Source organism: Harmonia axyridis, chromosome 4 (genome assembly GCF_914767665.1).
Source record: "Harmonia axyridis chromosome 4, icHarAxyr1.1, whole genome shotgun sequence".
NCBI classification, from domain to species: Eukaryota; Metazoa; Arthropoda; class Insecta; order Coleoptera; family Coccinellidae; genus Harmonia; species Harmonia axyridis.
The window spans coordinates 28534543-28554000 of NC_059504.1; the positions used below are offsets into that span (position 1 = coordinate 28534543).

The window sequence follows — 19458 nt, forward strand, 5'->3', positions numbered from 1 at the left end:
CAATTCAGCCCTTTATGAATCTGGGATTCAATTCCCCGTAATCTGAGTTCATTCTCTTTTTCAGGGAACTGACTGAGGCCCAGGTAACGTCAAGACAGCGTGGGCAGCTGTACGACATTTCAGCGACAGCGACATTAGAGGCTCTGAAGGAGCCCGAGGAGTTTTCCTGCGACCTAAGGATTCCCGAGGCGAACTACACGGTTCGCAGAGAGACAGTTATTTACCCCGGTGAGTGGCTTTGTGGTATTATGGGTCGGAATCCGGGATATGCATGCCTCATGCAAATTTGTTTTTCATTACGTTTATTCTCGGATGCGAGCTCCTATTGTATTTGTTTGAGATGAGACGGTATTTCGGATATTTTATAAATATAGGTATATTTGAAGAAAAAAAAGTTGAATATAAACAGTAGACCGACTAACGAAAATATCGATTAATATGGCAACTAAAATTTCGTCCATAGTTAACTTCAACAACATTCACAAAATAATATATAACAACTGACATAGAAACTGCAACACCTAAAAGGAGCTGTGTAAATTTAAATTTTTTTTGGAAAAAAAATGGTATAACGAAGAGTAAATGATTGAAATTTGGAGAAAAATATCTTGAAGGTTTTTTCATGTGAACAATTTTAGTTACTTAAATATTGTTGTCGTTTTTTGCAAGTTTTTTAAATTTCGAGAAAATCCAAAGTCGATGTTTAGTTGATGTTAAAATGCCTAGAGTACGTGTACGCGGAATTTATCGCCAGCTAAGTGAATTTCAAAGAGATCGAATTATTGGTCTACACGAGGCAGGCTTGGCATTTCGGAAAACCGCTAATGCTTCGAACAGAAATCCAACTACTATTATGAGATGTTGTCAAGCGTGGTTTGATAATGCCCAAAATCGAAGAAGAGTAGGCACCGGACGTCAAAGGGTCACAAATGAAGTTCAAGATCGACGTCTAAGACTTATGGCCATTAGAGATCGATTAGCGACAACTCTTTGGCCGAAGAGTGGTTAGGAGAACAAAGCCATCCTGTAACTGTCCGAATGGTTTACCGGCGAATAAGGTCTTTTGGACTGCAGCACTATCGATCCCATCTTGTGTTACCTCTGATGATTGACAATCGCAACGATTACAGTGATATAGAGAATTAGACATGGGACATTGGAATGTGGATTGACATCAGGTCGTCTTTTTTGATGAATCTCGAATCTCTTCGAGTGCACACGATGGCCGAAGAAGGGTTGGACGACATTGGGGAGAAAGACGTGAACCTCAGTTTGATGTTGAGCGTCCTGTACACCGGATTGTAGGCGTTATGATATAGGGTGCTATTTCCCATGCGAGTAGGTAACCTTTAGTCTTAATTCGAGGTAACATGACAGCGCTGTGTTACCTTCAAGAAATAGTGGAGCCATATGTTCTCCCTTACCTTAACCCGTAACCACAGACGAGGGGTCAAATTTACCCTTTCCAGGTTTCAGATTTTATATTTCTCCTCAATTATGTCTACCTATCACCTATTTTATTGACAAAATGCATTGATTTGAATCTATTGAAATTAAAGGATATTGAATATTAGATAGTGAGGGAATATTGAATACAGATGGAAATGAAAAATTTTAGATTTTTGAGATAATTCCGATATTTCTATCGAGGGGGTCAAAAAGACCACACGTTATTGCTGCGTGGCAATTTTTTCACGTCTGTGGTTAAGGCTCGAGAATCCAATATTTCATCAAGATAATGCCCGACCTTATGTTGCCAGAGGTAGCTTAAACTTTTTCGAAGGACCCATATGAATCTTTTGCCATGGCCGCCCAGATTGCCCTATCTTTCATCCATAGAGCATGTTTGGGACATCATGGGTAGAAGGCTTGGAAATTTACCCCAGCCCCTACGGACTTTGGAGGCTCTGAGACAGTGCAGTGGGTAGTATTCCTTAAAAAGAAATAGAACTTCTTATTGCATCAATGCCGATATGCGTTGGACAAACACATTATTTACAAATTTATTGAAAAAATTGTAATCCCTTCGTTTTCTACTATAAATTTCAATCATTTACTCCTTGCTATACTATCTATGTTTCACAAAAATTAAATTGAATTCAAACAGCTCCTTTTGCGAATTGCAGTTTCATTGTCAGTTAGTATATTTATTCCGTTTGTCATGTTGTCTGAAGAGGCTTGTTCCACTGAGGACGATATCAACAACATAATGAAGCTGTCTGGCCATTGCAAAATTCTTTAGATATTAGACCAAGATGATTTCAGCAGACGTTTTGATGTCGACGTTTGGGAAGGAATTCTCAACAATGTTTTGATGTTTATAACAGTAGATGTTATAAATGTTCGTTTGGGTGCTGATTTGTAGAAAATATTTTGGAGCACAACTTTTCTGACATCATTGATGATCTAGAATTCAACGTTGATGGAAATATGTGGTATCATCACAATCATACGTCACCACATACAGAGCCATCTCTAGGGGGGAGGCCGGAAGGCGGTGTCCTAGGGAGGCAAAATTCAAGGGCAGCATTTCAAGCTTTATCAACAAGAATCATATATTGTATAGAAATTCAAAGTACCAAATGAGATTTAATTCGGTCAGCAACAACAGGAGGAATACCGACAAATTGAATTAATATCAAAACCTTCAAAGGTGCCGCATTATGCGTTATACTATACTCATAAATATCCAGATGTCGCGTAATACCCTCATATTGCTGTTTACGAGTTATTGACGCTAAAAAAAACACATGCACTCATCAGGCTTGTCGGCGTTCACTTTGCTAAATGTTACCGAATTTTTTATCACCACTAGGAGTGGCTTCTGGATTATTTTTCTTTTCAATTCTCTATCAGAATGTTGATTCCTCAGAATGGAATGCAAAATATACGAGAAACAATTCCAATTCACCATTTACATTTTATCCTTCTTAAAAAATATAAGAAGTTTTATTATTGCATACCACATACCATTATAGGTATTATAATATTATTAATTTTTTCATCAAATTGAATAGTGTTTGACGTGGGCACATTCGAATTCAAAATAATGGTTCATCCGCATAATCTGATTGTTCCACTCGATAATCTCAAAGAAAAAAAAACAAAATGTTCAAGCTTTTTATGAAGTCAAATGTGAGCAGAAGAACCTGAAACCGCAAGGCCTGCTCCAGAGGGGCGGCAAATAATGGACGGCGGCAATATCTACTTTTCCGAGAAATCTGAATCCCTGGGATAATGAATGGAATAATAATAATAATAATAATAATAATCCTTTATTCATGCTTATATCTTACGATTTACATTCGTCATCTTTACAAATTTGCTGTTACCTATATTTGCTTAGCAAAGAATTCTTCCAATGAATAAAAAGTATTATCAATGAGATATTTCTTAATGGTAAAACGGAATTGTTCCTTTTGGTTTCTCATTGATTGAGGCAACTTGTTATACAGTTTATATGCCCAGAAGTTCGGACCATTTTTTGTTTTTGATAATCTGAAGAATTCATTTCTGACCTCCATGCGTGCTCTGGTGTTATAATTGTGAACATCTGCATTTAGCAGTTGAGTGTGGCTTTCATGAATATAATTCAGACATTCGTAAATAAACACACATGGAACAGTCATAATTTCAAATTTTTTAAAGGAAATTCTACAATCCGCCTGATAGTGTAAATTATCCATAATACGGATAACTTTTCTCTGCAGTGAAAAAATTTTTCCTGCATGTGTGGTGTGACCCCATACTAAAATACCATATTTCATTAAAGAGTGACACAGAGCATGGTAGGCTGTCAGCAATGTTTCAATCGAGACTTTAAGTGCTAGAGTACGGATAACAAAAATATTTTTGCTAAGTTTTTTAGAGAGTTCCTCACAATGAACATCCCAAGTGAGCTTAGGGTCCAAATGTAATCCTAAAAATTTTACATTTTCTTTCAAGTTCTCATCTATAGATCTTAATGAACAAACTAAAATATTAGTTTTTTCTTGATTCTGCATCAATTGATTCGAATTGAACCAATTTTTTGCACTCGACTGTACCCCACGCGAGTCCTCTAGCAGCTGACTGAGCACCGGTCCACTCAGAAGGAGTGAAGCGTCATCCGCGAATAAAACACATTTTACTGTGGTTGGTAGACATGATGGAAAGTCATTTATATAAATTAAAAACAAGATCGGTGCTAGAACCGAACCTTGAGGTACTTCTAATGTGATATTCTTCAAAGTTGATTCCTTTCCACCCACTGAAACTTTTTGGCTTCTATCGGAAAGATAAGATTGGAGCAGTTTTATACTGCTCTCCATAAAACCATAATACTTGAGCTTAGTCAGAAGAATCAGCGGTGAGACACAGTCGAATGCTTTGCTCAAATCTAACAATGATACCAACGTATAATCACCCCTTTCAAAACCTTGCATAATAAAACTGATTAGATTCAAAATGGCCGAAGTCGTACCCTTATTTTTTCTGTAGCCAAATTGGCAGTTGGAAAATAGTTGATTATGTTCAAAATATGACATTATCTGCATGTTCAGAGCTTTTTCAAATATTTTAGAGAATAGAGGCAACACTGAAATAGGCCTGTAATTTGACATATCATCCTTATCGCCATCTTTGAATAAGGGCACCACCCTAGCCACCTCGAGGTCAGTGGGAAAAATTCCATTTTTAATACATTTGTTTATAATTTTTGTGAGAGGTATAACAATAGTATTTATATTGCGTTTTAAAATCTTAACAGAAAGTCCATAAATATCCTTTGATGTAGAATTCTTCGAAGAGTTGATTATATCTCTTACATCACTATAATTTAGTACTCAATTTTCTGTGTTCAAAATTAACATAGTTAGAGCTCGGAATATCTTTAACTATGTTGAGTGCCACGTTAGAAAAATAGATATTGAATTCTTCAGGTAGAATGGATGATGTTGTAGGTACTTTATTATTTCTATAATTATTAATAATTGTCCAACCTGCTCGAACTTTATTATTAGAATTTTTCAAAAAATTTTCCGTGGCCAATTTTTTAGCAGATGCTAATAATAATAATAATAATAAGGGGGGGTAGGGAGGGTAGCGGTAGGTGAATTCCTAGCGATTCACCTATCAGGAGAGTTGAATCGACTCCTGCCCACCGCAGATTCCAGGAGCTCCCTGACCCGGGAAGCTGAAACCTGTCGAAGGGTCCCTGTCCAGGGTAACGGAAGTAGCCGTGTGGAAAGCAGCTCAAGAATTCTCCCACCGTAGCTCTGCGGATCGTAAAAAGCGATCAAAGGCCGTCTCCCCCACGACACGGGGGAACCCATGAATGATGGTGAATTTGAGGAATAGGAATATAGAGCCGCTGCCTGAGGTTCGTCAGGGCGTGTCTGGAGCCGGCGCTGGACATGACAGTATGCGGGACGTCGGTGACAGAGTGCTTAGGAGACGGGCGTCTGTCGAACAAAATGCTACGCCTCCACAATCTCAACATTCTAGGAGAAGAATAACACGAGTTTCTCCGACCGCTGAAGGTGCTGCGCAGGATCCCCAACCAGCACTCACCCAAGCAGGTCTACTAAGAAGACGCATGAAATGGACAAGTTCGATAAATGAAACGATCATGCGCATATACTATGAAGTGACTAATATGGAAGAGGATAAAATAGGCTACCGGCAAAAATTATTTGCAGAATTCCAAAGAAACTATCCCGAACTCCAAGTTTCTGAGCAAAGAGTAGCCGACCAATACCGGGTCATATTGAGAAATAAATTTGTACCCGATGAGAGACTTAACACCATAAAAAATGAAGTCCAACTGAGGCTACAGAATAGAGACCTCACTAGCAACGAAAGGACAATTGAAGAAAACTACGATTGTGCTGAAAACCAACAGAACATCAATGCACAAATGAACACTGAGGAACAAAACAACGCAGATGTGATAGCAATAAGTGATGCTCAACGACGGAATATATATGCTGCACCCGTCGAAAATCCAGAAAAAGACCAAAGAGAACTACTGGAGCGATTATCTGCCACAATGAATAGATGCGTTATAGATTTTGAGGGCACAGATCCATTGAGACGACCGATTCTACCAAGATTGAGGACATCCAAGAAACTATCTCATCTTCTGGTCATGACCAACAAGGAGATTATACCAAAGTATCTTTCTGACTACCATGATCTCGAATCATTACACCTCATCATATACTGTGCAGCATTTTCAATAGCAACAGTGCTAGGTGTGAAGCCAAAACCTAAAAGTCAGCAACCAGCCAGAGAAAAACAACAAAATAAACCACATTGGCAAAAAAGGCTAGAAAATAAAGTGCACAGCATCCGCCAAGATATTGGGAGGCTCACCCAATTTGCAAAAGGTTCGCCGTCTAGAAAATTACAAAAAATGGTGAATATAATAATGGATCGTCACCGGCAACATACAACATATGATCCAAACAATGAAAATGCTCAACAAATTTTAGACACACTGAAACAAAAACTTAGTGTGTACTCCGAAAGACTCAGAAGATACAATGAGAGCTATAGAAGAAAACAGGATAATATGATTTTTGAAAACTCCGAAAGAAAATTCTATAGGATGTTAAACAACAATATGGCAGCAACACCAGGAAGTTATCCAATCGTCGAGGATATTGAGAATTTTTGGACAGATCAACTGGCTTCACCAACCCCCTACAACTCCCAGGCTGATTGGATAAGAAGTGAAGAGAAATCCTGTGAGACAATAGAACACATGCCGCATAACGCAGTTTCTATAGAAGAATTCCATGAAATATTGAAAAACGCACACAATTGGAAATCACCCGGCCCAGATGGAATCCACAACTTTTGGTTGAAGAAATTTTGGTGTATACACGGCAGGCTAGTTGAAACCATAAATGAGGTTATGAGGAATCCAACGGAAATGCCCAAATTTCTAACAACAGGGACCACATATCTCCTACCGAAGGATCTGCAACACACAGCGGATCCATCGAAATACAGACCCATTACATGTCTACCAACAATATATAAAATCATCACATCATGTATAGCATCTCGTATCTACAAGCATTGCGAGACAAATAACATAATGACAGCACAGCAGAAAGGATGTTCCAAGAATGCACTAGGATCGAAGGAACTGCTGATCATAGATTCCATCATATGTAACCAAGCCTTCAAAAAACACAGAAATCTTTTTATGACATATTTTGACTATAAGAAGGCCTTCGACTCTATTCCACATGGGTGGCTGACAAAAATTTTGGAAATATACAAGATCGATCCAATTACAATAAACTTTCTGAAGTATGCAATGTGCAACTGGAGAACGAATATCGAACTCTCTACGGCGAACATAACTACTAAAGAGATTCCAATAAAAAGGGGAATTTTCCAAGGAGATTCATTGAGTCCCTTATGGTTCTGCTTGGCGCTGAACCCCCTTTCTAAACAACTGAATGCTACTGAAAAAGGTTTCAATGTCAAAGGAAATGGAAATACCATTGCACTCAATCATTTGCTATACATGGATGACCTAAAACTTATAACAGGCAACAAAAACCACTTGCAAAATATGGTCAAACTAGTGGAAAATTTTTCGAAAGACGTGGGGATGAAATTCGGATTGGACAAGTGTCGTACGATTAGCGTAGTGCGTGGAAAAATCCAAGATGAACCGATAGCTCTCTCCAATGGACAGGAGATAGAAGCAATGAAATCGGACGATTTTTATAAATACTTAGGAATGAAACAAAACCGACGAATAAACCATCAAATAATGAAGGAAGACTTAACAACTGAGTTCATTAGGAGAATCAACAAAATTTTAAAAACAAACCTCAACAGCAAGAACATGACGAGAGCCATCAACACATATGCATGTTCAATTCTCACATACTCTTTCGGTATCATTCCATGGAGCAAAACAGATATGGAAAACCTGCAACGCAAAATGAGAACCTTGATGACGAAAGCACACAAGCACCATCCGAAAAGTAGCATTGAGAGGACGACACTGCCGAGGAATAAAGGAGGCAGAGGTCTGCTGGACATCATGGAACTTGCCCATGGTCAAATTGAATGCCTACGAACATACTTCAAAGACAAATCAGGCACGTCAGAGATCTACAAAGTACTGTGTGAAGCAGACGAATCAACACCTTTGCAACTGCACAAGGAGCAATTGTCATACAACCACCAGACAATCCAAGAAAAAATGCAAAGATGGAGAGAAAAGCCCCTACATGGACGACATTTCAACGAGGTGAACCAGGATCATGTCGACATTGAAGCGTCGAACTATTGGCTCACATCAGGTGCGATGTATCCAGAAACGGAAGGATTTCTTTTAGCCATCCAAGATCAAGTGATCTCAACAAGAAATTACTGCAAGCATATCATAAAGGATCGAACTATTACTGACGATCGATGCCGTTATGGCTGCCCAACGAATGAGACAATCCAACATATCACGGGAGGATGTCAAATGTTTGCAGGAAATGAATATAAAGAGAGACACGATGCAGTAGGAAAGATACTACACCAAGAAATGGCAACTAAATCAACACTAATTCATTCGGAGAAAGTGCCATACTACAAATACCGACCGGAAACCATCCTGGAGAACGAACGCTATAAACTGTACTGGGATCGTACAGTTTTGACTGATAAAACAGTCCCTCACAACAGGCCAGATATATTGCTAGTTGATAAACATCAAAAGGCAGCAATACTCATCGACGTAGCAATACCCAATAACAACAATATGCGTCAAAAAGAGGTGGAAAAAATTTCAAAGTATAGGGACCTCGAATTTCAGATAAAGCGCCAGTGGGGAATGATATCAACGAGAACTATTCCAATTATCATCTCAACAACAGGAATAGTACCCAAAAATCTCAAGAGAAATATCAAGCAACTAGGTCTTAGTGAGTATATATGTAATATAATGCAAAAAGCTGTTCTTTTAGGTACTGCAAGGACGGTGAGAAAATTCCTAGGAAGCGAAGGACAGGTCCAAGGATCACGTGTGAGAGGACCAGAAGTTCAACGAGAACCAGGGGGACCACAACGACCGGACACGACCGAGCTCTGCCCTTCTGATATTTTAAATATCTGGGATTGAGTGAATGTTCCTCTTAGCGAGGAGTGAGAAGCCGACGGCGAGGAGAAATCCTACGCGTATAGGCAAAAGTCGGGATAATAATAATAATAATATTTATTGATCCTGTGGATTGTAACATAACAATATAGAACAAGTCAATTACAAGGAAAAAAGGCTCAAAAAAAATAAACAAGAAAAATTACATAACAAAAACAGCCATCCTAGCTCTAATGTAACTCATTATCATTGAGAAACTCTTGAACACAATAGTAACATTTTTTTATTAATAAATTTCTTACAGTATGTTTAAAGTCAATTTTATTCTGCAGTTGCTTAATCGAATTAGGTAACTTATTATATAATACAATACCCATATAGGCAGGGTCATGTTCAAATATGCTCAATCTATGTCTAGGTATAGAAAGCTCCCCACTGTGTCCTGTAGGATAATCATGGTAGTCACAATTTTTCCTGAATCATGATACTTTTTTCTGAATCGATTTCTTAAATTTTTCATTTCTAACTGTTTGAAATCGCGGTACAATTCGTTAAGAAAATGTAAGTGATTTCTCATATTTTTCAAATCCTCCGTGAACCAATTAATACCCAGCTTATTATTTTCACCAGTCCTGATCAACCTCTCAGGAAAAGAGAAATTAAAGACATTTATAAAGAACTGATGAAACATGTGAAAACATTGATTTGGGTCATCTACAAAATCGATAAAATCCCAGTTCATATCAGACAATATTACATGCATTCTATTGAATCCTATCTGTGTGAGAGGCCTACATTTTTTAAAGATGGTCTCATTGAAAGTACACGGAAGTTCTACTATTAATCTTTGACCCCTATGATCCGAAAAGTCCAAATCGATTATTTCCGTCGCATAACATCTAAAATTGAAATTTATGAAAATGTTATCTATACAATTTTTGCCTCTAGTCGGCCCATATATTGTTTGCTTGAAACCGAAAGTCGAGAACAAACATATAAGATCATCAGACTCTTTCGGATCACCGAAGTTCACATTAAAATCACCTGTAATTATACAATTTTTCCTCAACGTAGATAGAATGTTCAAATTTTTCTCAAGTTCATTCAGAAAAACTGATAGATCTCCTGATGGCGAACGATAAAGAACAACTACGTTTAGATCATAAGCAGGTAAATAAGATGCAGTGATCTCGATATCTTTCTCTATACATACCAAATTTTTTATGGTTGTACTATTCTCACTTACCTAATGCTTTATTACATAATAACATAACTCCACCTCTTATATAATTCGTTCTGCAGAAGAAAGATACTGTGTTCCATTCTTCCAATTTGAAGACTGACGACTCCATTTCGTCAAGCCAATGTTCACTCACACACAAAATGTCACAATCACTCAGTATAAACGATTCCAGGTGGTTAGATTTATTTCGAATTCCCTGGGCGTTCAAATGCACTATTCTTAATTTTTCATCTCCACTTGTTGGTCCTATTAGATTGTCATGCTGGGTGACCTCTGGCGCTTTTGAAAAAACCGTGAAATATATGCTCCTTTCGGCCAAATGTTAGGGTTCATAGCTTTCTCCAAGTTAACTAAATCGATCATCACCTTGAATGAGCTATAATATTCTGGATATTTAGATGTCAGCTTTTCACATTTTACTTCTGGAAAATCTTTTCGTAGATAATTTTTGATATCATCCACTGTCGTGCTAGGGGCAAAACAGGATACATGAAGGAAAGCTTTTTTTGGTACTATATAATAATAATAATAATAATAATAATCTTTATTCATTCCCTTCAGACATATAACAAGTATGTATGGGACAAGTCAAAATACAGTAAACAGAGAAATACATTCTACTAAAATAAAAAATAAAAAAATATTATCTTAGCTATCAGTTTTACAAATTATCATCAATATATTCTTTAATACTATAATAAGCTTTGGTATATAATAGCTTTTTCATGTGCTTTTTAAAGGCAGAATACTCAAGCATTCGAATCTCTATTGGTAGATGATTATAAAGTTTAATCTGCTGATAATATGGGGAACTCTCATATTTAGAAGTTCTATGCCGAGGAATAGAGAGAATACATTGTTTCCTGGTGTTATATTTTGTACCATCAGATAACTTCGTGAAGTTGCTGAAGTTTTCCTTCACATAAAGAAGACATTTATATATGTAGATGCAAGGAACTGTCATAATTTCATAATTTACAAAATAAGGTCTACAAGAATCAGGCACGTTCACCCGAAATATCGCTCTGAGTACCCGCTTTTGGGCAATTAAAATTCTGAGTACACTCACCCACAATAATATGTTGTAATTCAAATGTGAGTGAAACAAGCCATAGTAGATATTTAGAACAGATTGAATGGGAAGTGTGTCTTTAACTCTACTGATCGCATAGTACGCCTTATTTAGTTTATTACTCAAGTGTTCGATTTGAGTATTCCAACTTAGCAGTTCATCAACATAAATTCCTAAAAATTTCACAAATGGCTTTGAAGTGAAAATAATTTCATTATATATCAAAGTTGATGAAGAATTCTGAGATCTCAACTTGAAAAATATCCACTCAGTTTTGTCAAGATTAACAATTAGGGCATTCTGACGACACCAGTCATTGAAACTTTGCATCAATAAGGCACACTTTCTCAATAACTCATCTTGGTTTCGAGCCGATATAGCAAAGGAGGTGTCATCGGCAAACATAGCGATCAAATCTGCTATTACATGATCAGGCAGATCATTGATGAATAGAATGAAGATGAGCGGTCCCAGTATTGATCCCTGCGGAACACCCAAAAATATGCTGAACAATTCAGAACAGCAATCACCGATTTTAACAGTCATAGCTCTGTCAGTTAGGAACGAGTGTATCCATTCCAGGAAAACACCCCTGAAGCCTAAATTATATAGTTTATTCGCCACAAATTCAATGTTGAGGCAATCAAAGGCGCGTGAGAGGTCGAAGAAAAGGCCGGCAACACATAAACCATCATCTAAACAGCGATAAACATAATCGACAAATGAAAGTGCAGCTGTCTGTGTTGAATGTGCCCTGCGAAAACCATGTTGACTGTTTTTTAATAGCTTGTGTTTATCAAGGAAGTTTACAATTCGATTATACACTAGTCTTTCAATCACCTAAAAAGTCCACAATCATTCACATCTTTCTGACCAATCAAACCAGTATTCTTGTTTTTGCCTTTTCTGTTCCGATGGATTTTTTGAATCCATTCAGATTCCACGACATTTTGCTGCTTTATATTTACTGATGTCGAAGGTTCAGTGATTTTGGTGTTCAATCGGGGAACAGATTCCAATTTTGATTCCGACCTATTTACGTCTTTCTGTGTAGGTTGTTGACAATATTTGGTGGAATTTGTCATAATTGAGTTTGCAGATATCATAGCAGATATTTCTTTATGTTGTGAAGATTTGTTTTTATTTGCACTTAATTTTTTTCCATTAGATTTATTCTGAAGGTCACCTGTTTTAGTTCTTGTTTCATTTGAATTAAATTGATTCTTGAACAGATTGAATTGTGTATCAAGGGTTTTAATTTTCTTTTCTAAAAGAACATTTTTCGACGACAATTCATCAACAATTGGAATGGAATTTTTCATAGTGCCCTAATCATTTGGATTGTTGGATTTTATTTCTCGTTGAAGAGAAACATTGGACGATAAGAGATGAATAAGTTGTATATTCGATTCCCTAATATTAACAACCTCTTCTGATAGATTTTTCAATCCTGAAGAAAAACTTTTTACTAATTTTTCAATTTTACTATCGAACAATTCCTCCATTAATTCAATAGATGTTTTCTCCGATTTCTTAGAGCAATCCTGGCAAAAATAAAACAAATTCTTCTTTTGTAGTACAGCGGCCCTCATTTCGGTTGCTGTTAAACCGGAACAAGATTTGCATTGTTTATATGCACACTTATCGCAAGTCGCCAAATCTGTCACAGCAGACAATTTACACTTATCACATTCCATCTGGAATGAAAATTTATCGACAACTAGTGGTCTAAAAATGAAGGTTTTTCGTGAATTTCACTAGGGATTACTACCCCAATCACTTCAAGAGTTTATTCACCAAACAGGTCTTATCTTTAGCAACATATCGGTAAAAGTTTAATCCCGAATTATTGCGTATATCACTAAAAAAATTTCAATTCACACAGAGCGAGTTTAAAACACGTCTATATATATACTTCATTATTAATTATTGGAATTAATGTTCTTATTTCAATGAAATCCACGATTTTTTTTTACAAATTCACTAATCTCGAATATGTCTGCAACATGTATTCGAATTGAAACTAATGGTTCATCCGCATCATCCAGTTGTTTTATTCGATCATATTAAAGCAAAAAAAAAACAGAATGTTTGAACGTTTAATGGAACTCAGCAGAAGAATCTGAAATCTGAATTCAATTAATACATTTCATCATTTCTTCATAAGAATTCAGTTGAGCACGTTTGGTTTATTACATTCCTAATGTTTCCTATGGTTTCCTAAACCACCTATACAACTCAAATTTAAGTCGATAAACAATAATTTCACTTGAAATATCTGCCTAGGGCGGCAGTCTTGCTAGCGACGGCCCTGACCGGCCTGACCACATAGAAAGAGACAAATATCTGCTTAATTAAATGGAAATTACCCAAATAAATGGATAGGTCGAGGGGGACCAATAAAATGACCACCTCTTTCACCGGATGTCAATATATTAGAATTTTTATTTATGGGGACATATGAAGCAGCTTCTGTTTCATGTTGAAATGTCAGTATAGTATGCAGGGTGTTTCATCATAATGTATCCTGTTTCGATGTATTGGCAGACTAGAAATAACTTCTCTGACTTCTGTCATCGTCTTCATGTTCTGTATCGTTTTTTATATTTTCATTTTAATTTTTCCCCGGTCGTACCATTATTATTATTATCATTATTAAAAAAATCATATATGGTCGGGAAGATGACACCGAAAATTTTTTGACCTATAAAATATACCTCGTTTTCGAAGCATAAGCGCGATACAGGGTGCACAACGTAATTTCTGAGCAGTATTCAAATGAGTGTCATCAGTTATGTAAAACCTTTGAGGTTACGATTTCTGGTTACATCATATTATTTTTGAGTGCTCAATTCAAAAAAGGTGAAGAACCCTGAAAGAAATTTCGAAATGTCGGAAAACCTACAATGTCCATGATTTCTTTTTTTCCAAATTAAATTTCATTTTCTTAATAAATTCAATTTTCTATCATAAGAATTTCTGTGAAGTGTTCAGAGAAATGTTCAAGAATAAGGACGGCTCTGGCGAAGTCAAAGTGAAGAACATATTTGAGAAGAATTTAAAACACATTTTACAGATTGAACAAGAGCAGTAGCGAATCATTTTATTGTTTTTTTTTTCTGATCCTGTGAAAAATTTGGAAACATTTAGATATACCTCATTAGCAAGCTAATGAAACATTGAATTGATGTTTTTCACCATAATTTGAACCCCCCTTTAACTTTGTTACTGAAGGAGGTACAAAAAAATTTTTTCTACGAAAGTTTCACGAAATCGACTAGTGTCTTTGAAATGATTTGACAAAATGAAATATATACAGGGTTGGCAACATATTGATTGCAACTTCATTTTTCAAATGGAACACCCTGTATATTTTTCTTTATTTGACTAGCTCTTATTCCCCCTATTTCAAATTATAACGTATGTTTGGCCTATCTCTCTCATTCTGAGTATCACAGAGTTTCAAATTTCAAGAACCACCTGGCAATCTCAGTAATCAGTTTTCAAGTGGTAGGCTGCGATAAATTAAAATGCCGTTTTTGAGTTATCTCGTTGGCTACGATATCTGACATACGTTTGTCATTGAATGAAACTATTCATCAAATATGCACTACACAGAAGCAGAAAAATTTGTAAGATTTTTCACTTTATGTAAAGAACAATAAAAATAAGAAAGCTGCATGGAGAGAATATATGGAGTTGCATCCAAATCATCCAATTCCAAAAGAAAACACATTCATTAATACTTACAACCATGTAAGAGACTTAAAAAATTACTGAGCTTGCCAGGTGGTTCTTAAAATCTGAAACTCTGTGGTACTCAGAATGAGAGAGATAGACCAAAAATATATTATATATTTGAAATCGGGGGAAGCTAGTCAAATATAGAAAAATATACAGGGTGTTCCATTTGAAAAAATGAAGTTGCAATCAATATGTTGTCAAATCATTTTAAAAAACACTAGTCGATTTTGTGAATCTTTTTAGAAAAAATTTTTTTGTACCTCTTTCAGTAACAAAGTTTGAGGGGGGTTCAAATTATGGTGAAAAACCCGGTACCTACTTCGTGCGACAATGATTTTTATTTGGAGTATTCAACTGATTCAGAGAAAAAATGTGACTACGTAACACCAATTATTTCTAAAATGCCATGAGTTTTGGGTAATCATTCTCCTTTCTTCAGTAAACCCTCATTTTAAGCCTTCAAGAAAGCATGAATTTTCACATTCTAATCGTTTTTACACAATGAATTCTTTTTCGAAACAATTCGGATATTTTCAGAAAAATCGAAAAATCGCTATAGCTCAGTAACCATCCAAATTTGACTCCTAGTTGACTGAACTTAATCAGTTGCAAATAACCTTTAGTATGAACTTTTCAAGGATCACGTCAAATTAATAAACACCCTGTATACTGTGCAGAGTTAATATTGATTTTAACTCTTAAAGTTTGTTCAATGTAATTCTTGAATAAACAACACATTACTGACTTATGGTTTGATCATAAAACCGTATGGATGTTACAAAACCTTCTCAGTCGGTTTATTAGAGAAAATCAACATAAAATTCTCTCTCGCGATAACTTCAAAGCGATTGTATGAGGTTTATCGATCCAGTCGAACTTCGTGCATAACGTCGAACTATCCCTATAAAAACAATTTTCAAGTTGACAGTTGCTTGAGACTTACACAGATAGGTTCAATATTGACCCAATATCGGAGGATGAAAGCTGTCCTGAATGTCGTTGTTAATTCAACCCTCCAGGGATGTCAGTATCGATTCATTCTCAATGTAACATTTTTCGTTGCTCAGAAATGTCGACGAATTTTCGCTTTATTTCGACAATTTCTTATCATAACGTCCTGAACTTTTACGAACCTTTCCTTATTTCTTATCTCGTACAATAGGTACGTTCGGTGTTCTGATTCAGTCACTAGTCAGCGTTCGAGATTGACGTTTAGTTTTTAGAATTTGAAGGTGCATGTTTCCATTCTATGAAGAAAAAATTAAAAATTAAGAATGAATTTTATTATTTTCACCAGTGGCCTCTGTATGGGTCTGATGGGAATATTTTTGGAGAAAAAAAATGTACTACACTGCTTTTTTCCTAACTAAAAAATCATTTTTGAAAGTCTCAATTTTTTTTAAACAAATTTGATATCTTGATCCTACTTTTCCGGCGCATGGTTTTGTCTTCAAAAAATAAAAATCGCTTCACTTCAAAGGCAAATTTGCTAAAAGTGTCATGGGGTTATTTATCTATAGAAATTGTGTTTTTGAATATATTCGGGAGGATTGAGATGTAGTGGACTGTATTAATTTTCATGAAGTTCAAAAATACCTTCAAATACTACCTTATTCCTAGTCCTAACCTTAAGTGTGATTATTCTTGAATCGATGAAATTTGTTCCATTCACACTCAGGCCAGAGTTCCAGTGTTCTTAATGCCGGAAAATCGTCGATCTTGAAGTATTTGAAAATGTGAAAATGTTGAGAATGTAGAATAATTATATCGCACTGAAATACAGGATCGCCGCAGTCGAGAGTTTTTCCTTTTAATTGAATTTTGTAGCATGTGTTTTCAGAACATATGTCCTCCTCGCACATCGATGAAGACGAAATTTGAAGGCATGTACGGTAGAATACTGAAGGAAAATGATTAGTTGAACTTGATTGGAAATTAATTGAGAACTATTGTATAAAATTTTGAATTTAAAAGAAATAATGATATGTTATTGAGAAAAAAAATTAGAATAAATCTCGCATGGTCGCAACATTTACATTTGCATTCAATATTAAATAATACTTAATCAGTTAATGAATGTGAAAAATTTATATTCAATTCAGTAAAGATAAAAATGCTTGATAAATTTGAACTGAGTTATGTAAACTTGTGTATGTAAGTACTTCCATCAAATAAAATAAAACTACTTTTATCCCCCCTAAAATTATAATTTGGAAATTATTATTGTCATTTTGGAAATGAATGAGAATTTTGAACTCAATTTTTGAATTCGGAAAAATCGTCGTTCCATTTTTAACTGCAAAAGTATTCAGTGTATTAGCCATACAAGCACCACTGGTGAAAATAACAAAATTTTTTGTATCCATATCAGAAATTGATGCAGTGAGAATGTGTTTCAAATTTCATAGGAATATCGGAATAGCATCATTGTGGTTATAACAAAATAATTTTTTTTTTCTGTATAGTTTACCACTTTCTCAAAAGATAGCACGTTCATATGAAGATTTTTTCTTGAAACGACTCCAAGAATCGCTCCCTAAAATATTAAAATATCATTAAAGAACATCCTATATAATTATGAAAAATAATCATTTCAAGGTTCATGCATAATTTCGTGTTGATAGCTTGAACAGAATCAAAGTTAATTGATATCGAGTTTATTTTGAATAACAATTTCAACCTGTGTTCGAAATTTTCAATGGATCACATCAACCGAACTATAGCAAATACAAGAAATACGTATATATCACTGAATCATTCATTTTATAATAACTTTCAATAACACTGAATTATATCAATTTTATAATTTTTGAGATCGAACAACTAATTCAACTACACCATCTCAAAATTTTCACAATGACACTTCCATCAAAATCCTTTGTTATATTTTCCAAATATCCCTTATTATTCATTCATTGTCGTCTATCTGAATATTTTACTAAAATGTACATGAAACAAACTGAGATTAATTTTACCTGAATTCAGATTGTGTATTTTGATTTAATACTTTATAAAATTACTGGATCCATCAATTTCAATACATTATAATGAATAATGAAAATTTTAATTGAAAATCCAAAACAATATGGACCTATATGTACGAGATTTTCTCCTGTGAAGATTACTGGGGATGAATTACCTATAATAGGATTACTATTGAAATATTGAAATAATATTTGATATTACCTTTTGATGATTAAAATTGAATTATCTTTTTATTCAATCTGTTTAGAAGCGGGATTTTTTATCAAACTGCTATGTAGTCGATCAAAATCTCTCTATTGACTGCGTTCATCGAAGAAAGGCAGGTAATTGTATTATCCACATTGTTTGAGCTAACATTCGAACGTTTCGATTTACGAATGGTGAATGTATGCGTGCTTTGATTCCGACATTTCAATCAACTTAATGCGAATATTCAGCTCTGGTATTCGAACAGCAATATTGTATATCCAATCAATGAATCGTTTTAGAGTAGTTTTCGTTCGAATGAAAACATAAAAACTATTGAAATCTATCCAGGAGCGGACAAATTGCATGAAAATCAACATTTTACCTATAACGATATAACTTTCCATTCACGTCCTATATGTATAACACAATGAAAATGAATACCCACCAATTATTCGAATGTATCTTGTCAACAAATAATGTATACGCTGTCACGATTTTATTTCGAAAGTCCCATCATTTAATATGAATTTTGCCTGCTATATTCACATGATATAATTTTGTTTCGAACGTTATATAAATCACCCTCGTATATCGAATATCAACTTACGTTCCTATATTACCCATTTCATTTCTATTATATTGCAATCTGGAACGTTCATTTCAATAATGGTTGTATGAATTTAGGTAGGACTCAGTGAAGGGAAGAACATGTGGTAATATTCCAATGATACACAGCACAAATATTCATAATCTAGAAGAGAAAACTAAAATTTAGTTCACAATCAACATTCATAAAATGATAAACGCAAATCACAAATGCAAGAGTATTGGAATGAAATACTTATTTGATGCAGTGGTGTTATTTTTTCCTGAATAAACCACATAATCTTTTCAATTTATGGACCTACACTTCGTAGTGTGATTGTGCAAAAACCAAAGATGAAAAGGAATCACTAAGATAAGATTTCTCACAGAAAAAAGTTTCTTATTCTGTTTCTACATGAGCCCATAATAAAAAAAATCAGACATGAATTCGAAGGTTGGATGATAAAGGAATATAATTAAAAAAAATAAGTCCGGAAAAAAAATTAATGACATGATAATGTAAATGTCGTATTACCTACTCAA

At 35.2% G+C, this 19458-nt stretch overlaps 1 protein-coding gene across 2 annotated transcripts in view; it reads left to right on the forward strand.

Moving 5' to 3' along the window:
• LOC123678268 overlaps nt 1-19458 on the forward strand; it is a 91709-nt gene that overhangs the window by 52916 nt on the left and 19335 nt on the right. For both annotated transcript variants that reach the window (XM_045615235.1, XM_045615236.1), the window contains exon 5: nt 65-228. In XM_045615235.1, coding sequence (XP_045471191.1) covers nt 65-228 — 164 coding nt within the window. The remainder of the gene's footprint in view (nt 1-64; nt 229-19458) is intronic.